Genomic DNA, 25366 nt, shown 5'->3' on the forward strand with positions numbered 1-25366 from the left:
AGCGAAAATCTCCCACGCACCGATTACCATCCCAAGAAATAACAATACACGATTGAGAATCGATCCACCACCATCGTACAATATCCAATCGAAGCGTTCCAACTCCGTCCCTTCATCCGCAACCCTATACCATAACGTTCGATACGCACAAAGAACGAGCAGCAGCCATTGCTACCGTGAAACGAAGCGTGGAACGAGCACGCTTTCCTCATCAGGAACGTTCAATTTGAATACACACGGGCGCCATGATGCAAACTACCTAAAGAAAGGAGCGCCGTCGCGCGCGAGTAACCTGCTGAATCTTCTTCTTCGCTCGTAACAAGACACCGCGAAGTAGTAGAGTACATATTGATCTTCCATTTCCTGCGGCTTTCGATCCCCGCGATATTCGACGTACCGTGTCCTCCCACGTTGCTTGGCGAACGATGACGCCGGCCAAGGGCTCTCGTTCCCGCGGACGATTCTTCGAGGACCGGTCCCACGAGGCAACGATTACACGAATCGGTGATTCATAATCTTCGTGCTCGCTTCCTTCTCGAATCACGGCGTCTCTCGTCCACCGTGAAGAAAGGGAAAATAAGGATCTCCTTTAATTATTATTCTCGCTCGAAAGTGCGTCGTTGAGGAAGAGATTAATTTTTATTTGGATTTCGATGGATTCTCATTACGGATGAAATTGAAAATTGGATGGAAGGGTTAATTTTCATTCAAATTTTGCTAGATTCTTTGAGAAGGATGGTTGAGAAGAAAGGTTTTCTGCGTGAAAAAGAGAGAACTGTGTCGACTATTTTTCACAGTTTTGTATTCTCTATTTGTTTTTAATATTCACATCTTTCGGAAAGGCGGTCGTATTTCGCTTCGGAATTAACATCTGGCACGTGCAAACAATAACACGACCTCGGGCCATCCAAACAATGAGGAGGCACCTTGCGTATAAATATCAAGACCGATGTTCGCCGTGTCGCGCAGCGAAGTCAGTAATCGATCAACATTCTCCGCGTTTACCGCTCAATGAATGATTTGTATTCCAATGGATTCTTAAAGCGTATTCGTGCTTTATTAAAATTTTCCACGATCGAAAATCGATGAACGAACGATATTATAATATATATATATTATATATAACGCAAGATTTTTCAATCCAAGATAAACCGGTAAAGGAACGTTGCTGCACGCCTTTTATAAAGCCTCGTCCCCCGAGCGAGCAAGTTTTCAAGGCTTTCATTCGACACGGTACGTATATGGAACTCGGTGCGCGACTTAACGAAACTTTAAAGTTATAAACTACCCACGATGATAAAACTCTTCTTGGGCCGGTTGGAGGATTTATGGGTGGAGCCTATATAATTGATCCCCGTTCCGTGTTTTGCGAGATGCCCCCGTGATTTCTCGCCTTTGCGACGTGGCTCGTAATGGATCGTTCGCGCGCCTCTTTTTGTTCCAACGTCGTGAAGAAATCGCGCTTCTCATCGTGAGAAAATCGAGGAACTTCTCGAAGTTTTATCGTTATAAAATCGAAGGAAAACGTTATATAAATAACGCGGAATATTTTTTTCGATCGAGTTTTTGATCGAAACTTTATATAACATCGTATCGTACGAAGAACTATTATCGTATAACAAAAGCGTCTAATTTTCAATTCAACGATAAAAAAAAAAAACAAGAAGATTCTAGATTGGACTGAAACGTTCAACAACGAATCACCATGTTGTTGGAATAGATAGATGGTCGTGTGATCCCTCTGTCCAAACTTCGTCTCTGGAACCGCCCCCCTAGGGTTGGAAGGAATGATCGGTAAGCGGATAGATCGGCCACTGGCAGCGAAAACCCTCGTTAAACCGGCGATTCATCATTCGTCGAGGAGTCTTTAAGGACGATTAGGCTGTACGTCGACGGCGGTAAAAGGGTCAAAACGTGATGGTCCTCCGTCCTCCGTCAAAACCGACGAGGGAACCTGTTTTCCTCCGCCCAAACCCCTCGTAGCCAAACTTGGTTAACCCTTTTGGGTAACTGGAGCAGGGTGCCTCTGCTTCTGTTTTTTTCCTTTCCTCGTTCCAAAGGGAGAGGAGGGAGGGAGAGAGCGACCCATGCGCCTTCCAGCTTCGTTTCTAACACGAGGAGAAGAGAGTTACACGCTCGTTAAATGCGCGACTAACCAAGTTGTCGATGCAACATGGGGGTGAAGATTCTGTTAGACATCGCTGGAGGCTATCTTGGATCCATATTGAGTCATACTTCCGTCGCACGTGTCCTCGTTTGATTAAGGGACAATAGCGGCCGTGGATGAGGGCAAATCTCGATGCTTGTTTGAGCAGGTGACTTCGAGTTGAACGGAGGAGAGGAAATGAGTTAGTTATTCCAAGAAAGGGTGCTTTGCGCTTTATCTTTGGCCACGTGAAAATTTAGAATTTTCAAGGATTCGTTCAAGGAAATAAAAATTGGAGGGGGGTTCGTTCTATGATCGATATAAATATTGAACGATTTTAATAATAACTCTTATCTTACAAAAATTGTTCTGTTTTCAGGTACGTACTTGGCACAACGGCACCGCTGGTTCCTTCCCAGTGTCTAGAATCTGCATTAACGTGAGTAGATCAAAGCGCGGAAGATATTCGTACAAAATTGTTCCAAAAGACAAAGGTCTCCCCCTCTCTTTTTTTTTCTATAATGAAAGAAGGGAACGCGCGTAATCTCGAGGGAAGCGTAACCTCGCGAAATTTCAATTTTCGGCGCGAAATCTGCATAACCCAGAGTGACGAGAAGAAAAGAGGGGGGGGGAGAAAAGTGTCGGAACCGAAGGAAGCGGTAAATCTTTTAAGTCTCGGCCATTTTTGCGCGAATAAAAAGAGATCGGGGGACAAGACCGCTTCCCCGCGAAACTTTTCTCGAGAGACGAGTTTCACGAGGAGGAATTTCAAGGACGAAGGAAGTTTGGAAACTTCTTCGGATTCGAGAGAATTGGGGATGAAAAACGACGAAGAGTTTCGAATAATTTGGAAGAAGAATGGTCCATCCATATTTTTCGCGTCCTCTCTTACTTCGTAGATGGAAAAATTTCGTAATGTCGCGATTTTATTCTTTTATTCGAAGTAAACAAATTTTTGAGTGGAATTGGGGGCAAACAAATATCGAGAAGTCTTGGGAGGAGCTTGCTTTCCGTTTTGGGGTGTACTGCTACCCTCTTTCTTTCCAATTCTCCCTAAACTCGAGAACGTTATTCCGAATACCGAACGTTCCTTCGAATATTTCCATCGTTTATCTATCAATTTGATCGCTTTAGCTTCGGTTTACTTCGTTTGTAAAACTAAATTTCGAATCGATAACAAAGTTAACTCTTAACCCTTATATAAATGGTTATTAAATTTATTTTTATCAGGCGTGTTTCATCTTTAACCCGATATTTCTGCGTAAAGTATCGAAAGGAAAATTGGATTGTTGTTAAGGCGACAAATTTTGTTCATGTAAAATAGTATCGATGTTTGTTAAAATATGAGAACGATGGCACTTGTTTACGATTTTATGCCTTGACGACAGGCGGCCTCTTCATTTCTATTAGCCTCCCTTCGAGCCGTTTCACCCTTCTACATCTCGCCTTCAACCAAGAAGCCCGAGAGAACCCACGACACAAGCTCGAATCCTTCCTTCGCCCTAAACCGCTCTTTATCTCTCTTTCTCTTTCTATCCCCTCGTGCTACGTTCATCCTTCAACCCTCATTGTTCTTCATTCTTCGATCTTAAAGTTGCACGAATCCAATGTTTGACTCTTGTGTCATCGAAGCCAATTATTTAGAATAATTATTTCTATAATTATTATTATCGAGGAAATTTTCCAAATCCTAATTCTGTTCAATTTAAATTTTCACATTTTTAATTTTTATACTATTTAAATAATTACAGTTTTTTTTCAAACAAATATGTTGATTAATGAAATTATAATATAATTTTATATTATTTTTGCATTATATTCAGTACAATATCAAAATCGAGGAATAGAAGAAAATTTTAGAATATTAGAAAATATCACTTTATAAATATATAAGTAAATTGCTCTCGTACAATTTCGTGTGTATCAACTCTCTAGAAATAAACATACGCAAATAAAATGCACAGACACTCGGTAAGGCGATAACGTATCACCATCTGTGTAAACATGAAGCCACGGAGGAAGAGGGAAGGAAGAAAAAAAGAAAAATGAAATCAAAGCAAAAAGATAAATTATCCACAGTTATACGTACAGTTAAACGAGCGTGCACACTATATTTCACCGTTGTCAGTTTATCCGCGACACCTGGTACACCGAATCCCTCTTATTTCGACGGGTATCAGCGACGCAGAACAGTCGTGGAGGGAATCTCCGGGATCGGAGAGATCGATAGCGCCAATAAAACGCCACTTTCGCCGCTATAAATCGAACGGCAGATCTTTTTATTGCTTTGGATATGTTCGCGTGGTAATCACTGATGGATACACGAGCGCGTCGCCGATCGGATGGCTGGTGAATCGTGATCGACCTGTCCACGATTTATCGCGAAAAAAAAAAATAAAATTTTTTAAATAAAAATTATCGGAGGGAAAATTTTTAAAAGGAAGGAGGACTTTTTACAAAGGATTTTTTATGCAAAGTTTCTCAAAGTGAAATTTTTAAAGAAGTTTTTTAAGAAGGAGAGGAAGGGGATTTGAGAAAAATCTTAAGAAGGAAATTTGAAAGAAAATATCGGAATCGAAATGTTGGAATGAAATTTCAAGGGGAAAGGAAGAAAAGGAGAGATTTTTAAAATGATCTTAGGAGGGGTGTTAAACTCGCGTTGTCGTGAACAAGAAAGGACGCGAAGCTCTTAAGAAACGCGTAACTCGTTTAGCTGAATTGATTAAAGCGTTCGTTAAGATTGCGTCGAGGCAAGAAGCTTTTAAACGATTAATCGTTAATGGACCTGTCGTGGGCGCTGTTATCTCGTGATGAGATTGTTAGTCGTTCGAGATTGTTTCTGAAATATTCTTAAATATATAAAATTGCTCGCATTTGATTTTTAATTTTCGTTTCGAGAATAGTAGGGGCGAAGTACTTTAGCAGTTTCGGTCGAATGAATCGTATCGGTTTCCTATATAGGGAAACGTGCTTGACGAACGCTCGACGATCGTTAAGAACGTGGTCTCCATTTTCTGATATAAAAATAAGACGAGTAAATGTTGATTTAGTTAATGGCCCGTCCGTTTCCACCGACTTTCGACTCCATCTACTTGTGTAAGATGTATATTTTTAGGTCTCGAGGAAGGATAATAAAATAACTATTGATATAGATATCTTACTTGTTCGTAAAACAAAAAAATTCTTTTTTAATTTATATATATATCACAATTATATTACAATTAAAACGTGGCACTCTGCTTTAAAACGTTAAAACGATCTTTGTCTCTCGCAATTCGATCAACTTTCCAAGTGAAGGAAAAAAAAAAACGATCCAATTTTCCAACGGCAATCGATCCCCTTCCCCTCCCTAAAGTACTAAACAATTAGCCAGAAACGAAACAAAAGACGATCTCGATAATAATTTAAAACTCGGAATTCTCTCGATCAATTGTTCTTCCTTCGTCTTAAAATATGACAACTCGGATTCGAAGAAAATTATTATGCCTCGTGGAAATGGAATTCGATATCGCGTGGAAGGGACGTGAATTAAAACGTTTCAGCGTGGGAGGGGAGGAAGGGTAACGAGGAGGATTTTTGCTTTGCCACGCTTTGCTACCGTCGTTCTCTAATCTCCACTTCCGCGCCTCCTTCCGTTTGTCTCCTTTCCGTTTCAGACGTTTCGTCCTTTCTCGAGGATCGATTCCCTCTGGAATTGGTATGGAGCTCCTTTAAGAGAGGAAAGTGTCTGTCGAGAAGGGACTCTCGATGCCAGCTCGCGTTCAATCCACAGGGTTTTGTGGGAAGAAACGACGATGAAGAGACTATTATACGCGTATTTTCCCTTGAGATATTACAAGCTTGACGATTCCTTTTTTTTTTTTTTTTTTNACATATTTAAGTAAAATTTAAGTAAAATATTAAGTAAAACTTGGCGGTTCCTTTTTTTGTGGATTTTTTTGAGGGACGACAGTGAAGAAAGAAAATGATAATTCGAAAAATATTTGGAGAGAGTTGTATTGTTAACCTTCAAGTGGATTATTGGAGACGTTGCTCCCTTATTAAGTTTGAATGATGAAATTCGAGGGAGAAACGAAGCAGTAAAAGGAAGAAAAATAAAAAAGAAAGAGGAGTCTAGGAACAAAGAGACGAAACAGGAAAATAAAGATCGGCGAAAGTGGCTCTCTTGAATTTGGCATCTGCGTTTTATTGTACTCCGTATTCAACCCTTATAGAAGTCTCGAATACACGGTGGAGAAAGACAAAAACGTGGACATTTTATTCATCTTTGCGAGCAAATCAACTTTCACGATAATAATAAGTCCAATATCGTATTCCTGCAAAAACTTTATTTTATATTGACAGTACGATTTCTGGAGGACTGGTGTTTTGTTTCCACGAATAAAAGCAGTCCTTTTTTTGTCCTAGAATTCGAAGAAAACAGGGAAATACCCTGCGTCTTCTAAAAATAACGCGCTCAAGAACAATTCTTCGCAATTAACATCACATTTAACATGACATTTAGTCAAGTCAAGTCAAGTCAAAAAAATTATTTCTTCCATTATATAATTACTATTATACGCTTTTAAACGTCACTTTCTCGATATCTCAAATTTCACAACTATAAAAACTTGTCAAGAAAACGTCTCGAACTTGGAACTACAAAAACTACAATTCCCCGACTAAATTATTCCCCTTGCGATTCTTTCACTCCTACGGAATCCCATAAATCATATTCCTCGCGGAATAAATTTTTCAACCTCTTCTTCCCGCAATAATTCTTCATTTCCGTTCTGTATCCCGCATTCCGCCCGCTAAGCATGCTTTACGTCATCGTCCACGTCCTACCGTATGCTGCTTCTTCTCCATTCCACTCCTCCTTCGTTCCCTTCTCCTATTTCGTCTCTCTCCAATCACCCTCTTCTCTTTTCTTTCGCTCGCGCCTCCTTTTTCCTTTCCTCCCTTTTTCCTTCATCCCTGTTTCTCAATTTCGGCACCCTCCATCCGAGGATTGGATCTCTATCTCTCTCTCTCTCTCTCTCTCTTTCTGGGACGCTTCCAAGGTCTCCCGCGACTTTCTTATAAAGCGAAAACACGGTTGGAAAGGGTTGATATACATTCCACGCGAGTAAGGCCAACGTTTACGATGCAGACATGGATTTCCATGGTTTCGCCAAACAAATACCACGAGGTTTCGCGATGTTGACCGCGTCGAATTGCTTCCCTCCCCCCTCTCACCGAGGGAAAATTGTTCTCGGGATTCGAGATTATGGTCTCGCTTTATGAAATCGGGCGGAATGCTTACGTTTTATCGCGTTGGGTGGTGTCGTTAAAACGTTAACGATTGTTGAGGAATTAACAGGTTTTCTTGGAGTTGTAATAAAGTTAATTGTGAATTTAATCAAGTTTCTTTTAGTTTTTTTTCTTTTTTTTTTTTTTTTCTATTCTTTTATTTCGAATTCCAGTCTCAAATTCGTCTCGAAACGAAAGGAATAAACACTGCCGATTTATATATAACGCGTATTCGATATCTAGAAATCTACTAGCAGAAATCTTATATATAATAAAAATAAATTGCAAGAGCAACGAATTTAAAAGCAAATCGAAGTTCGAAGTTGCTCGTTAATTAAGAATTAAATAGAAGAGAAATCCGAATAAAAGAAGAAAGGAAACGGAGATAAAAGGTATGTTCGCGTATATTCGCGTGATAATAATCGAGCGGGTGGTATGTTGTAACGAAATAACGGCGAGAGAAGTCGAGTTTCATAAATAACCGAAATGAAATCCGGCAAGGGTATAGTAGTAAGTGAAGATAACAACGTGTCGATATAGGTTAGAGGATGGAAAGGAACGTTATAAGGCCCGTGCCTATAAATTTCGCACTATTACTTCTGCCAAGTATACGGTGGGGTAATAAAATGCAATATAACACAGGTTGAACGTGTCTATGTAAGAATCCCTACACGCCGCGAACATGGGAGAAGACCACCTATGGAGCGAGTCCGGAATTCGAGCAAAAAGGAGATAGTTTTCCTTCACGGGGTATGGCGGCGTTGAAATTATACCCGTTTCCAAAAAAAACTTTGTAAAAGAGAAAAAAAATATTGGACGAGTAGTAAGAATTAAGAACGTTTAAGAGAAATTGTTGTAATTTAAAAAAAAAAAAATATTTCTTCGATGATGACGATAGATGGAGATCTTCGAAACGACGAGTGCCTTTATTATACAAAGTGTTTGATACTTGTTGAAAATTGTTCGTGGAAACACTTGTGTCAGAATTGTTAAGAGAAAAAGATGACACGAATCATTACGGATCAAGGAATTTCCAAACCTCTTTTCCAAATTTCTTTCGTCTCTTTCCATCTTCAAAAAAGTGATATACCGTGTTACAAATTATTACCTTGAAAAAACGTGTGCACTCGACGCGAGATATTTATTCGATCCGATTGCAAAAGACGATGACGAACAGCGGCGCGTATTTCTCGATCGACGCGCCTTTTCCTATTCCGCGGATGATTTACACGGCAATAAACTAACGCCTTGGCGTAGCGCGAGGAAAAAAAGAAAAATAAAAAAATAAAAAGAAGAAAAAAATAGAAAAGAAAAAAGAACCGCTTTTGATTTATCCGCGTACTTTCGCCAAGTACTGGACTTCTGCCAGGCCGGAAGGTCCATCTCGCCGGAAATCACGGTCATAATTCAGCCAGCGGCCACGGAACGGAGAAGCCGGAGGACCGTGAAAACACCCACCACCCGAGGAGAGGTGTCTCGTGTCGCTGGAATTTGCATAAAACCGACCGCGGTTTTGTAAAATCAATTTGAACTTTTGCGGTTCCGACTTAGTCCACGATTTCTGCTTTGCCTCGTCCGTTCCGAACGGGGTACCCTCTTAACTTTATTACGCCCCCAAGAACGTCTGTTTGCAGAGTACGGTAATAAAGTCCTCTCGGTGGTGAAAGGAAGACGACGTTGAATCGCGCGAAGCGGATTTTGTATACCAATCTTTTCTCTCTCTTTCTCTCTCTTTTCTTTTTTTTAGTACTATTTTTGTCGCTTTTTTCTTTACTTACGGTAGAATTTTAGCTGCGTAATTAATTTCTGACACGGTACAATTTTTTACATTTTGTCGTATAATTCTGGCGTGTATTTTTTTACGCTTCTTTTAATTCGTATTCCAATCGTTTTTTCGCATTACAACTACTCTATCTAAAATATAATGTTTATCAACGAGAAAAAAATATAAATTATAATTTATAAAGATCTCGAGGAGAAAATTCTTTGTTCTCGGTTACTATTTGAAATTGTATCAAAATTCATTCGTTTCACGGAGGAAAAAAAATATATTTAATGCTGAACGAAGAAACGGTGGATTTTTAGCGAGGAAAGAAGTTCACTGCAAGGAGAATTATTCGTGGAACGATGACGGCCAATGATCCACCGATTCTCCGACAAATTCGCCGCGACTTCCGCCCGCTCTTCGTGCGTATCCCCCGGTGCTTTTAAGCAGATGGAGATTTATGCGGTCGGTAGACGAATTCCAAGCGTTCACCGGATAATGGAGAGCACTCGTGGAAAAATCATGCATGGACGATTCGTTCGTTGACCCCCTTTGCATTCTGCTGACTCTCCTAGCCCGTACAACGGCCCTCCAAGACGATTTCGCCCCCTACTTTTAACAGAAAATCGAAGGAGCTTGTCGCGAATGCCACTCCAGCCTTCTGTTGTCCCCTCTCATCTTTCCACCCCCTCTCCTCCTCGTGGATAGTCTCGAACGCGACACACTGGTCGTGCTTTTATTAATTTTTTATTCTGATCGAACAGTTGCGAAAATATTCGAAATTATACGCATTTTGTATCGCTGAGAGAAAGATTTGTAATTGGTTCGAAGCTTCGATTTTCCGGAAAAATTAATCTTCAAAAATTAAATCCAAATATTTCTTCGATTTTACGCGATAAGAATTAAAGAAAAAAAAGAAAAAAAAGAAAAACAAAGGAATTATTTATCCACGATTCCACGTTTCCATTTTAAGTTTCAAGAAACGCATCACAATCTTCCAAAAGAAACGGTGGCGCGTTTGCATTAACGCATCAACAGTTTCAAAAGTCTGCAGATGACGATGTCGTCGACGAGGGAACAAGGATGACTCTGGGCGCAGCGAAAGCCGAGTATTTGCAAGAAAAGCGGGTTTTCTAGCTCGACGGTCAATATGCAAGGGCGTGTTGTACATATTTCTCGCATAATTTTCCTTCAACCCACCCCCGCCCTCAGTATGCCAAACTCGCGGAAGCCCTCGAGATATTCCGTGAAACTTAATACGATGCTCGAGCTTAAACTCGTCGCCACTTTTCACTTCTGACATCCATGTAAATCTCGACTTTATATGTATATATATATATATCGAAATTAATCGAGTTATTAAGAGATCTTATGGTTTTGAGAATGTTTCATTCGTTGAAATTTTTTCTTTTTTTTTTAAAGATGAAAACAGACGAGAATTTTTATATTGTTTGAAATCTATCAAAGATTGAAGTGTATATACACTCGAATGAAGATTTTTAACGTTTAATTTGAGATAGAATGGAGCATATTTTTTTATCTTAAAAAGTTCATACGAATTTTCATCTATCGTAATTGTATTAATTTCGTTGTGAAAAGTTTAACGAAAACAAGTTCTACAAATTGCGAGGATCAGAAGAAAAAATCTATTATCCATAATTTGTATCATTTGCAGAAGTTTGTTAATCTTTTATGTAAGCAGGGTTAACAAACTCCTCGAACTTTCTCCATCTTCACGACAAAAGTATTTCCAATATTACTTTATCCCTGCATAACAACCAAAGAAATCGATCGAACGGGAGTATAACGAGGTACAAAGGTGTCTTTGAAGTACATTGTTTTCCACTTGATTCGTCTCGTCTTCCTTTTTCTTTTTTTCTTTTTTTTTTTTTTTTTCGCCACCTAATTATCGGTCCCTGAAAGCTCGACTGGACGCGAGAACACACACGAGACACGGTTTCTTCTCGTGGAAAACGATGGATCCCCGAAAGCACTCTCGTTACTCGAAAAGAGGGGACAAGCTAATCAGGATCAAAGTTACGAGGCCGCGTGGAAAACGGCAAAGAGGATTTGGATGGTCGACTCGAAACGATCGACCTGTCCAACGAATACGGCCTCTCCTCGCCCGTGATCTTCGTTAAATTGGCTAATCAGCTAATCCCTGCCTTTGATTTTACTGGTAATGGTATCGTTTCGATTGCTAATGGCGGAGGGTTTCGAGAGGTTTATTTTTAAGAAATAAAAGCAAAAATATAATAGTTTCAAGTTTTTGAAGAATTGTATTTTGTGAATATATTTGCATCGTGAAAAAAATAATCACCAGAAACGAAAACACCTTATAACGCAACTTTTTTTTTCTTTATTAATTAACACGACGCAAATATTATCGATTTATTATAATTTTCAATTAAATAATTCTATATTATTTTATTGTACAGATAGTGTAAAAGATAGAAAAGTTAAGAGGAAAAACGGAATCTTCCAACACTAAGTAATACACTAAGTAATTTCAGGGTATCGTAGCGCGATATGAATTTAGAGAGACGATCAACTGTATATAACAAGATGGTATTTACATTTGGCAAATTCCATCTAAGTAACGTGCGCACAGTTTAAGGGGCAATTTAGCTACTTTGTGAAACGATTCGAATGTTCTTGGGGCGGGACGACAGAACGACGAGCACATGTTGCATTTCGGTTGACGTGCACGCCGGCCGTTACTCGCTCTTGCAAATAGTTTACATGCAAACGAGCTGGGCGTGCATGTGGAGCACGTGTACGTTTTAGGGACGCGTCGACTAACTTGGCTGCATTTCGAGTAAATTTGGAACAGACGCGTTCCTCGTGCGCCGAACCGACGTTTCTCTTGTTTCAATTATTATTCAACGCCAGTCGATAATTCCTTCGACGAATATTCTTCTTCGATCTCTTCCTCCTCTTCTTCTTTTTCTTCTTCGAATTTTTTCGTGCCACGCAAAAATCGAGCGATGATCTCAACGACGAGTAAAAAATAAAATGGAGAAGAGTTATTCTATCGTTTCGTTTAATTGTTGTTAGAAAATTTCATTGATAATGGGACAGAAAAAAAGAAAGAAACAAATTCCTTTACCTACTTTCTATTCCTTCTCGTTTTTTTTAATAGAGTCATTTCACCACGGAGAAGCAAGATAAGAAAGATAATAACGAACGTGCGCGAGGTGGTGATTAATATTAATGCGACGACTCTTCCGGTTTGCTTTAAATAATAATACCCGTGATATCGCATTGTTCTGTAGAGAGCGATCGCTGGCACGTCGATATGGTTATGAGGCAATTGGCAGCGATCAGCATTCCATTTGCACGATGCAACGATAACGTGATCGTAATAATCGTGTTCGATCCGCGTTACAGATAATTAACGTTAACGTATCCGTTCAGGATGATCGTTATTGGACCCGTTGTGCGTATATCGTAACCCTCTTTGACCAGTCTCGTATCGAAGAGATAAATTAGAGGCTCAAGATTTGCAATTTTCATCTTCTTCTTTTTTTTTTTACGTCGTGTATCGAATGAACGAATTAAAAAAAGATGAACTTCGATCTTCTTTCGTTATATATATATATATATCGATTTCAAAATTAAAATTGCACTCGAGAGAAAGTTACTCGAACCGATAATTTAAATATGATCGAAACTCTCGTCTCCTATAAAAATTGGACTCGATAAATTCCTCTCTCACTCTGCAAATTCTGAAACATCGAACTATTGGAACGAACAAAGGGGGGCGAGGAACGAACGATAATTGCCACGATTACGGTATCAAAGGAATCCGGAATACCGATAGCTCGAGATTCGAGATTCTACAGTTAACTTTTAATGCTCGTCGCTTGGCGTTTTAACGTGTACACGGGGATTTATTATCGCCAGGTTGACACGTTGCTATAATTTACCGGCATAGTCGCGGAATATTTCTTGGATCCCGGATACCGGAGGAAAGAAAATGGCGTTCGCTCGGTTCCAGGACCAAGGTTTATCCTACGCGATATTTATAACGACGATTCGTTACCGTTTGCCTCGCTTTCGCGCTTACGACGCGCAACTTGTAACTGAATTACGATTAATGAAAAGGCTTTCTTTGCGGAGGAAGGTAATTCTTGGTCGGTAAAACTTTTCTTTCGAGTTTATGGAGATGAAGGGAGAAAACGAATTTGCGGTTATAATTGATGGTTTAAGAAACGTTGGGATTAAAGTGGACGATGCATTCTGGTACATGGAATCTTTTAAAGGTAAATTTTTTAACAATAATATAAATCGTAATATTTTATTGAAAGGTGTTCAGAAGTCAATTGATAAATTAAATTTTCCATTTGAAGATGATTCAAACGATTCAAAAAATTTATTTATCGTTCAATTAACGAATTAAATGGTTATTTTCCTAGACGTAGAAAATGATTCGATATAATGTCCATGATAAAAAATTATAAAAAAAAGAATAGATTCATACCATCCACCAAGATCGAAAGAGCAAATCTGTATTTTCAATTTCATCCAAGAAATAACACTTCAAAAACTGCTTCGTACGTTTTCAAATCGCGATGTTTCGATTAGCCGTGTATTGAAAACTTTTGATCGACGCGAACTTGAAAATGCATCGAAAGGGGAAAGGGAATACTTTATCCGGGATTGGCGTGCGTTAAACGCGTTTCACGGTAATTTTTTTCGATTTCTGACGCTTTGCGCGCGAGTCAAAGGGGCTCCGCCTTTTTTCCCCGCTCTCTTGATCGTTCGATTTTCATTAACCGGCACGAATGGAACGAGCTTTCCATACTTTCCCGTAGCAGGAGGTAGGGATGGGTGGCCTTTCCTCGCCGCTTTGGGGTCCGCCTTTGGAGCGTTTCCACGCGGAAATTAAAAACACGTGTCGCCGACGTGTACGCGTCGCTTTGATTTCACGGGATCTGTCGGCATTCGGCTTGTAATTCATTCGGGAGAAAGCTTAGGATCGATGGGGACGATTTGTAAATCGGATGTTGAACGTAACCGTGGTGATGTTCGTTTTAATTAGGTGAAAATTAGGTTTGTCGATGCATAGAATGCATAGAACGAGAATTCTTGGAGTAATGATTGAAGATTCTATTTGTGGATGCATATATACATATATATCATTTTCCAATCGTTCTTTTTTATTGTCGATCGATATTTCTCGAACCCGATTGAATATCTTCAAGATTAAACAGGGAATTATAAATTTATTTCTCGAGAAAAATCTGCGTGAAAATGGCGGTCGATCGATCACCCGAATCTCGCGATAAATCAGCAAGCAGCTCGTGAAATCCTTCCAATTAAACAAACTCGATATTTCCCACGCCACAAATCCGCCGCGTCGTATCTCCACGTTTCATTTCGCGAGTTAATCTTCCCAACGTTTCCACCAACGTGTATAAATGATCCGTAAATCCTCTCAAGTTCATTCAGATTTATGGGTAACCCGTTTTGAAGGAAGAGGCGCGAGTCGAGCATCGCCTCCGCATCGGAACGGGGGAGAAGGAGAAGGAAAGGGGTTGGAAGGGGGTTGGTGGAACCTGAGCCGTCCGCGTTTAGAGAACACGAATGTTTCACCAAAGTATTCCGACACCAAAGAGGAGAGCTCCGTTGTCGGGTAATTCCCTTTCGAATAAGTGGCTCCCGTTTCTCCAAAGGACATCCTTGTTCCGTGCGCTATCATATTTCGCGCGTTGAAAGTCTATTAAATCTCCCTCTGCGATGAACACATGATTCTCATTCTCGCCAGTTACGATTAATCGGAATCGAAAGAATTTTGATGGAATTCAATGGAATATCGAGAAACGAAAATCTTTTTTTTAGGATTCGTATCATTCGAACGGTTCAATGAAAAGATCTTAGATCTTTATTATAGTATTGGAAGTAATTCGTGGCTCGTTATTTTCTTGATACTCGTTTCGTTATTAGAAAATAATTATCGAATAATAAAAAGCTTTATTTGATCGTGATTCGATTCTTTTGCAAATTCCAAGTATATTTATGTAACAATGAATCGAGAAGAAAAATTATAAAGTGAGATAATTTGAAATATTTTTTCGTTCCATCCTAATAAAACTGGTTCATCTTTAACCAGCAATCGAGGGTCCCTGACGATTTTCACGGGCTTGTTGCAACATAAAACGAATTTGATACGCGCGGAAGAGTCGTCGACTATTTCTAGAACGAGAACGAACTATTGAAACGGTCGTGTTTAGGCAAGATCTTGATTTAAGGGTGTTTCGTGTCTCGTTGAGGCGTCGGGGCGAGCAGCTGTTAGTCGAAATTACGATCGTTTCGCGAGAGGAAAGAGGAAAAGAGGAGAAGGTGTGCGTGTAGTATGTGTATGTGTGTGTGTGTGTGTAGTAGCCTCGTCCAAAGCGACGACGCACGAGCGTCGAGGAAATTTGCGTCGACGTCGCGACGCTCCTTTGTCGTCGTCTGATGTTGACGCGACGGTTCAATTTCGACCAAAGGTGTGAAACTCGGCTTCGAAAGCACCCACCCCTTCTTCCTCAACTTTATTCGCTTTATTCCACCCTTCATAGAAATCTCATTCCATTTTCTATTTTTTATTCTCATTCCTGACCGAGATTAATAAGGATATATCATTTTTGTTGAGAATTTATTCTTATCGTCGAAGTTTGAATACCTTCTACACTTTCGTCGCATCGATATCGACGAAGATCGTCATCTGATTGATGAGATCTTCTATTATCGATCTTTTTTAACAACATCCGTTAATCCTCTTCGAATTTTTTTCGAACGAATCGAAGAAATTGATTCGAATTAATCAATTTATCCCTGGAAAGAGGATGATCCAGGGCAGATCTCTCCAGGATGTAAGAAAATCGGGACAAGCTGTCGTCTCGTAAACGTTTCCAGGATCGAGTTAACCGTTGCGATTACTCGAGAGTGACGAGGATCTTCCCTTTTGTCTCTCCCCCTCTCTCCCCCCAACCTTGGAAAATGGCCGTTTGCAATTTAACGGAATCTCTGCATATAGAGTGGCCTCATCGCCGCGGTTCTGTAGTTTGATGACGTCCCGGAAGTCCCTGTACTAATTCTATGGGTCTTCCAATGTGGTGTGGTCACGATGACGCCCTTTCGTGAAGGGTGAAGAGACAAGGGCCAGTCGAGGCTTGTTATAATTGCAACATCTTTGCAACGTCGAATGAATGGGCAAGCTGAAAGATGATCTTTCTTTCCTGTAAAGATATACAAGTTGGGGGGTATTGTGGGATGATAAGGATGGTGGGTGGTGGCTTTATACGTTGTAATTTATATATTTCTTCGTATATAGTGGAAAGATGATCAATTTCTAAGTAATTATATTCATTGATCTTACGTAGAATTGAATTCGATATTTTAGATGATTAACATCTAAGTAATTTAATTTGATAGAAATATATTCGACTTGGATACACGAAATGGTATATATAAAAATACTATGCGTGAAATAGGCAATTAACGCTCGGCTATTTTATTTAACGCATTAATAGAGGGTAGGATAAAGTATCGAGCATTACGAAGGGGAAATTCGGGAACGAAGGGAAAATACACAAGCCGTACGAAACCAGACAAAAATTACAGCGAGGGTTGGCCGAGCCTTAAATCTTTTCTTGTTTGTTCTGCCCTTTCCGACTCATAATTATTCACGGCATAGTACGCGCCATAAATCCAATGGAAACCAATACTTTCCCGATAATGTCAACCTGGTGGTCATTCTGGGAACCCTTTAATACAGATTTACAAGTATACGCCGAACCCGTGAAGAAAATCCACCCCTTGCCCCTTTATATAGGGTGTATTACGAAGTAATCCCGAGATGAACGAAATTCGTTTATATTTTTTTTTTTTTCAATTTAATTCCACTTTTATCCAAATACAATTTTTAATAACCTTCATTTATTAATAAAAACAATTAATTATTGCTATATTACTCCACTTCTACCTTCACGTTTTCGTTTAAGAATTTTGCACGATGTTAATCCTCGCATCGAAACAAATACAAAATTTCAAGAAAAGTAAGATGAAATTTATCTCCAATATTCTTACGAACTTCTTACGAACAGATAATATAAACAAGTGAAAACGGAGAGAATAATGTAAAAAGCCTTCGTCGTATAAAAATTTGTTCAAATCTCATCGAACCACCAACAATATCAACAATACCAATAATAACAACAACTTTCGCCATTTTTCCTCCCCTTCTTTTCCCGCATTTGCCTCGTCGCGTTGCAAAAAAAAAAAAAAAAAAAAAAAATTCTCACCGAACGAAACTTTTCACGCACGAGCAGAAAGGCACACCCGGTATAATTTGGTTGGCTCGCGACAAACAATAGCCAAGCGGGAGAGGGTGGAAGGGGGAAGGTGGTGAAACGTGGACGTGGAAGAAGGGTGGATGGAGAAAGGGTGAATTGCAGCTACGTGCACCCGCATACGAATCATCCCTCGCGCCGCGTGGGCGCGAGAAACGTAGTCGTTGGCCGGGCTCTCGAGGACCCCTGAAACCGTCGGCGTCGCCTCCAATCTAATGGATCGCACCGATACTTATGGTCAAATCGCGACCAACACCACTCTAAAGCCCGCTCATTAGCATTCCGCGCGGCTGAACGAGCGCTTTTGATAATCGGAAATACCCGGTCGTGCCCGGCTAAATTAAGCCGGGGAAGGGTGTTATTATCGCGCTTTAAGTTGAGGGGTTACCGGGACGAAAAGTGAAAGGGGGAGGAGGTTCGAGAGGTTCCTCGAGGTGGTGCTCTTTTAATGGATTTTTCGCGGAGACGAGCGGTTATTCCATTTGTGAAACTTGGAACTAATTGAATGAATCGAAATGAAATCTTGCCAATCGGTTTACGAGAATTTAAAATCTGAACGCGAATTAATTAGAGTTATTGTCGGTTGCGGATGAAAAAAAAGAAAATTGGATAATTGTGACCGATGAAGGAATTAAATTCGAAAATCGTATCGAAATGTTGGTAGTCGAAATTAATTTTAACGGAAAGCCGTGGAAACGGTGGTTAGCCAGCGATTGGATCGGGAATCGCGCGTAGATCAGGGAAAGCTTACGGTCCACCGTTTCTCAATTAAGTTTCGCGGCCGCAAACGCAACGGAAGTGGAAACTTTCCCTGTAACTTTCAACGGGATATCCTCCTCCCCTCCCCCGTCGTAATTCCTGTTGCTCGAGTTTTAAGCTGCCTTAACAGGGGCTTTAAAGTTCCTCGAGAGATCGTGCACTCTGCGTGTACTTGGAGATTACGAGCACGCCAATTCGACATCCTGAATTTAAGATGTACACGGGTATTCGATTCAGAAACACGATTTTTTTGCAAGAAATGTTGCAAATTTTTAGATCTACGATGAACGTTGTAACGTGATAGTAACACAGTCGAGCGATATTTCGTCATTATTACTGTTATTTTAAGATATAGTAAAAGATTGTACGTATGTATATTTATAGTAGAAATTCCAAAATCCTGAATTGCAATTATACACGAGTGTAATTGGTCTGGTAAATGTAAAATTAATTATTCTGAGTATGATATTAGAACAGTTACTTACGAAGGATCGTTTTGTGTTTCAGGAGAGTTTGGAAGAACGGGTGCAGGAATTGGAACAGGCATTGCAAGCAGAGCGTATTGCTGCGCAACGAGATCGGGCGACGATCACGAAGCTCCAACGACAGATCAACAAGGTGAGTCGAATAAACGTGATTTCCGCTTCAATTAATCGGGTTATTATTATCGAGCATCATCGGCGTAGTACCTGTGAAACATCGTGCGTGACTAATATTCAACGTGGAATATATTATAAACGAATTATTGACTTTGATTTCACAATCGAATTCAATTTAAAATTAAATTTCATTTTTGATTCGTTGCAACGATGGTGATTAGATAAAGTGCAATTGTTCGCGAGATAATGCTAAAACTGTTGGAAGAATTATCTATGTATAAAAAAAAAATAAACAAATAGAATTAAACCGGTTGAAAGAAAATTTCTATTAAAGAAAATTTCTATTAAAAGAATCGTAAAAATGGAGGAAAAGGATGTTGATTTTTCAAGCACTTTGACGCCGTCTCGCCAGTTTATATCAGATAACGAGAAGTTTCTCGTAATCTCAGCATTGCAATATGTGTTGTATCATTTCGATGTCGCCTTCCAACGCCTGTAATCACTTCCGTCTGGGAATTATCCACTGAATTATCTCGCGCCATTCCGCGGATTATCCGAGAGACCAGTTATTTCGCGATACGCGAGAATCTAACTGCGATACCGCGAATGTACCCGATAATTTACGACCACAATACACCTCTAGGTTCCTACATCACAGAATTTTTGTAACAAAGTCGGATGATAATTCATTTTTAATGCAATTATATATATATATACAACCTTGATTTCTCTAATTAAATCGAAAAGTTAAATTACAATTATATAAATTATTGCAACGACACTTTCTCTACCAAAAAAAAAAAAAAAAAAAAAATCGATACGTTACAATTAAAATTCAAAATATCACAAACCGGATTCGAAGTCATAGTCGTGTTCGTTCTCTCTCGAAACTTTCGAAACTCTTTTAAACCGAAAAGGAGACGACACGAAAATTGCGAACTCGCAACCAAGATCCTGGCGAAATCCTTTACGATTTCCGGGGCAAACGCTATGGAGAAGCAGCGTCTTACGAAGACGCATAAATTCTCAACTAGATCCCAGATAATCCTTTATACTCCCTTTTAATCCGTTCGCGGTCCTCCGAGTTCCTCACATTCGAAATTGTGGTCGAAATTGCTCCGTCTGAAGCGGAATGATGCACGACGGGATCTTGTTCGCCCTGTTTCTGACGTGCCCCAACCCTTCCCCCTCCTCCCTTTCGACGGCCCTATATAAACCATCGTGACAAAAACAAACGGGGGTAACGAGTGGAAAAATTCGGAAATACACCGACCGAGAGTAATCTAGCGTGATTTATTGTACGCGATTTTTCCTACGCTGGAGACTGATCCAGACGCGTTAAAATTATTTATTTCCTATCGATGCTTTCCACCACTTTTTGTCCCAGGCGATCGATCGAACGAAGTGTAAATTTTTCGAAGTTTGGAGGTCGGTTGCTTTTCTTACGATTGATCGAAGAAATGAGAATATTCGTTGCGAAGATTTCTCTAGAAAACAAAAACATTGGTCGCCGTTCAAGTGTGGAAATTCGATCAAGTTTTTAAAGGAAGGATTGTTTTTCGAGGAGCCAGAGAAATCGTAAATGTAACGGGGGAATAAAAATTCAAAGAGAGAAAAGTTAAAGCAAAAGTATGAGATTTCACGAAGTCATTTCCGGACCAAGTTTCACAGTCGAATTTTATTTTATTTTATTTTATTTCTTTTTTCTTTTCTTTCTCCGTATCTCTCCGATTATCCTTTCCGCCTATTCGTCTCCGAGTCTTTTATCCTGCTCTTGTAAATATAAGAAAGAGGAAGAAGTTTAAAAAGGTGTTCTCTGGTAACTGTTGGGAAGAGAGTTACCCGCACAACTTGAAGGGAAATTACATCGGAGTTATTTGAATTTTTGCCCAGCCTTCGTGGCGTTGGAACGTGAAAAATTCTTAGGACAATTTTCACCCAATGTCCAAATCCCTTCAAACTTTCCTCGCATCGCTTTTCGAGATAATTTCACGTTTCAAACTTTCTCTCGAATATTTAATCCTCCCTCCAAAAAAAGAAATGGCATTCTTTCCCTTTTTCTCCGTTATTTAATTCTCCATTGTCAAAAGGTTGATTATTACGCCTCTCTTCCACCTTTCCCTTCCTTCTCTCGTCAAGTTTCATCGTTCAGATTCTCGACGTGTTGTCCTACAATTTTCAAACGTTGTTGTTTCGCGCCACATGGCGCGCACCGTTCGATAAGTCGGAGGAAAGGGTTGCCGAAACTCGTTTCAACGCCACTCGAGCAACACGCGCACCATGTTCCAAGTGGTTGTCGAGGAAATAGCCTATTATTTGTAACGAATACAGGAGATAAAATTGTTTAGGGGTGGAGATTGCGAGGGGTCAGATCCGATGGAAATGTCATTCGATAATAATTCTTCCGTCTCTTCATTAAACTTACACCCTCTCATATTTAAAATATGTAAAATATTCCAAAATATATTATACATCGTTTAATCGAAATAATATAACGATCATGAATAGAAATAGCAATTATGATTGGTATAGTTGGTGGCACATATTGTTGCATACTTAATCGATAATTGTTGATTGAATTTGATTTGTGTGAATGCAAATGAATGCAATAATGCAATAATTGAGAGTGTAAATTTCACGATTAAATTAATGTTTAATTTTGTACAATACAACGATAAGATAAATTATTGATTAGAAAAATTTCAAATAACTTTTTCACTGTACAAAATGATAGAAAAACATTCACATGATATATATATATATATATATATATATATATATATATATTGTCTACCATTGTTAGATTTTTATAAAAAGGAAAAATGTGTAAGAAAGACTAGAGCGAACATTTTTCGCGAACTAACGACCCGTGAAAGTGAATTGAAAGGGAGAACAGGTGAGAGAGCTTAGGAGGCCCTTGAGAGAACAATCCCGGTTGACATTGCCCCGTCTGAATTTTTAGCGAAATGCTAATGCAACGATATTGCCAATTACGTTGCACAGTTTCCCGTGGAAAATTTCGTTTTTCTTGTTAACTTTCTCTTTTCTTAGAATTGCTCCCGGAAATGGAGCGGACATTGCGCGATTCAATTAATTCTCGTTCCCATTTTTCCAAGTATTTTAATTTTCCATAAAACTAAAATTAATATATCAATTTTTACTTCGCTTACAAAATCGTATAAACTCGATCGTGGAGTTTGAAAATGAATAAAGTTTTCTATAAATTCTTCTGTAATTAAAAAAGAAAATATATCTAGTTTCGAAAAATGAGGAACGAAAAGATATCTGGTGCCATTTCACGAAGGCGAAATACATTTTGCACGTTGGAAACGCATTTCTTCGCCTCCCCTCATTCATGGCGCGCGAAACAACGGAATAAACAAGCAATAACGAGGAGGGTTTCATTCCAAGGCGACAAGAAAGGCTTCGTCTCTGTTTCTCGCCTAGAGAGAGCTTCCTCTGGCTCCGATATTTTATTCGAAGATAAATACCGCGTTGCACCTCCTCCTTTGAATTCTCTTCCGTTTCCTGTTGGAAGAGCTCTCGGAATGTCACTTCTAAACTCGAATATTTCTCTTCTCTAAGAGACGAGGGAAATATTCTCCCTTTGAGAAGGAAAGCGCGGAACGGATTAATTGAAAACGAAACTACGAAACGGATATCGAAGATTGGCTTCGTTTGAATTATTTCGAGCTTAAAATGAAACGAATGGACCTGAAATCTAAAAATCACAAGATCGAAACAAAAATCCATTACAATATTTATTTCTCAATAAGATTCAAATTTCTATATATCTTAATAACGCTATAAATATTATTATCAGCGATACATTGATATAATATAATAATAATAATAATAATAATAAAAAGAAATAAAGAATTAAGAGAATCCTAAATAGACATCGAACAAATACCTGAAAAGATCGTTCGAAGGAAGAAGGGTAACCGAATTCCAGATCTCGTTTCCCTCTCGATTTCTCCAATTTCCACCTACACATCTTGGCAACAGGTTGAATCTTCGACAATCCCTCCCCTCCTTCCACTGTCCCTTTCTTTCGCCAAGAACAACCGACTTTCACCTCGAACATTCCATTTCCATATTATTTCCACACAGGGACGAAATATAAAAAATATTCGTCACGAAATAATCGCGAATCGAATAAACGAGTGGAACAGATCGTGTTCCAGATCTTTCGAATATCTTTTTTCCTGCGCGTACCTGCGTGTCTCGAGATCGTCTCCCACGAATTGGACGAATCGTCGTCACCGGTGCGATTTGCCTTCGGTCCATTTGCAATCGGAAACGGCCTTAACTTTCCCGTCGTTTGCGGCAATGCGTTCCATTAACCTAACGGCGAGGGTCGGTTGGGCGAAAAGGGAAGGGAAAGTGAAGAGGTAAGGGAGGAGGGTTGAGCTTTAAGAAGAGCCGGAATCGCCTTCACGGTAGACTTGGTCGCAAGACTTTCGTCGGAAGAACGGATTCTTCGGTTTTCTTTCCTCTGTTCGAGAAACCAATCATATTCTTTTTCTTTCCCTCTTGTCGATTTGTGTAGAAGTTGGATGAAAGATTTTTGAACTTTCAGGAACGTAGGAATTGATATTTCTTTTGGTTGGAGGGAGAGTCGAAAAAGTTGTTGAAGCTAAACTTTTTTAATTGGGATTGACGGTGAAGTTTCGATGAAATTCGTTTATTTATTTCTTTTTTTATATTGAAGTTATGAAGAACAATTGTAACATAAAATAAAGAAATAAAACGAATATAACTAAACGAATTTGCTAAATATATTTTTCTAAAGCAGAATGTAAAAAAAAAATGTAACCAATAAACCTTGAAGGCGAATCGAGATAAAAGTTAAATTTGCACGATTGCCTATTCTCGATCGTTATCGTCGAATGAAAAGAAAAAAAAAAAAAAAATAAAGAAAGAAAGAAAGTTTCCTTTGAGATCGTAGATATCCGTGAAAATTGGGTCACACCGGGTTGGGAAACAAATTTCCCTTATCCGAAAAGGCTGGCTCTGTTGTTTTCCGTGCTTTAAACCGAGTTTATGGACAAGCTTGAAATTCGAGTGGATCCGAATGGCCGTTTCACGCACGAGTTCTGGCCGATATCACGGAAAAATGAACTTACGAACGGTGAAATGGACCGGCGAAATGGAAAGGAAGGAACTGGAAGGTATAGGGGATAGATAAGATACGTAACCATTTGCACCGAAACATGCTACCAGGATTGTAAATGCGAGAGGGAAAGTGGTCGAATGTGGTTTTTAAAAAAAGATTCCTTTCTTATTTTTTTTTTTTTTATTTCACCAATCTTGTTAGACGAAACATATGTTAAATGCATAAAATCTTTTAATTGTTGTACTTCAAGAGGAAGTCTATGATAAATGTAATAAAATATTTATATATTTGAAAACTTTGAAGAACTTTAAAAGAATTAAATAATATTTTTAAATAAAAATATTGCAAGAATATATATAGTTATTCCATGATTATAATGTAAGTAAAATGGTTTACAGATTACGATATAATTTATTTATAAATTTAATTACACAAATTCCTGTTATTTAATAAAATGTAAATGTAATTTTAATGTCTCAATTACTCGTTTCTATTTCTATTAGCAAAAATTTCTCATTGTTCCATCAGAATATCAAATACAATCGTCATTCTTCCGGATATATCTGCTGTTCATATTGCTGTTCATTGAATTTAAAAATTACAAATTTTTGCAAAAAGATAAACGACATACTTATTTCAACGAAAACTTTTTCAAGAAATTACAAATATGCATTAAATAGAATAGAAACAAGTTATATAAACTATATATTTGAATGACGTTCTTTCTAGACGACTTAAAAAAAAAAAAAAAAAAAATGCAACAATAGTTAAACTCGTTAATTAACATTTCGATATATTGGCAGGAATCTCCATCGCAAGATTTCTTCACCCTCCTCTGCCACGATCGATTGTAAACCAACCGAGATTAGATTTTTCCGTGCAGCTGCGTACACGCGTCCTCGACTGTGTACAGAGAACTACGTACTACGTTTGAAGGGGTGTCTACGTGGGCAGGTTGCAAGATTCGAGCCGGGGGGCTGATATATGTGGACGTGGCGCGGCGGCGGTTTCGAAAAGGGGCAGAGATAAACTTAATTGAATGGCTAGGAGCCGGCGTGAACTGCCGTTTTGTCGTCCGGTTTTCCTCGTTTCTGGTCGGAATCGCAGCGACACGGTTCCCTATCGGGGTGATTTACGCCGTCCCGGCCTTGGATCCGCGCGCACTAACCGCTTACGATCTTTATGAGCCGGGTGGCAAGAGTGTGCACGTGTCGACTCTTCTTCGAATAGAAATCCTCTGCTAATGGAATACGTCGAAGATCGGCGGGATCGTCGAATAGATCACGTACTTTCCTCTCATCCCGTTTAACCGATTGCCATAGATCTATGCTACGTCGGGGAGAGGGAGACGTTGAACGTGTTCGAGAA

The 25366-nt window shown here is 39.3% G+C and overlaps 1 protein-coding gene across 8 annotated transcripts in view; it reads left to right on the forward strand.

The window, feature by feature from the left end:
* The window catches only part of LOC122720926, a 271751-nt gene that overhangs the window by 182916 nt on the left and 63469 nt on the right, over positions 1–25366 (forward strand). For 7 of the 8 annotated variants that reach the window (XR_006347832.1, XR_006347833.1, XM_043948027.1 and 4 more), the window contains 2 exons: positions 2526–2585; positions 18788–18898. Coding sequence is in view for 6 of the 8 variants with exons in the window: in XM_043948027.1 (XP_043803962.1) it covers positions 2526–2585; positions 18788–18898 (171 nt within the window). In the remaining 2 variants the exon portion in view is untranslated. The remainder of the gene's footprint in view (positions 1–2525; positions 2586–18787; positions 18899–25366) is intronic. The other variant, XM_043948029.1, reaches the window with a different exon arrangement.

Source organism: Apis laboriosa, unplaced genomic scaffold, assembly GCF_014066325.1.
Source record: "Apis laboriosa isolate Shangri-la unplaced genomic scaffold, ASM1406632v1 scaffold13_cov153, whole genome shotgun sequence".
NCBI classification, from domain to species: domain Eukaryota; kingdom Metazoa; phylum Arthropoda; class Insecta; order Hymenoptera; family Apidae; genus Apis; species Apis laboriosa.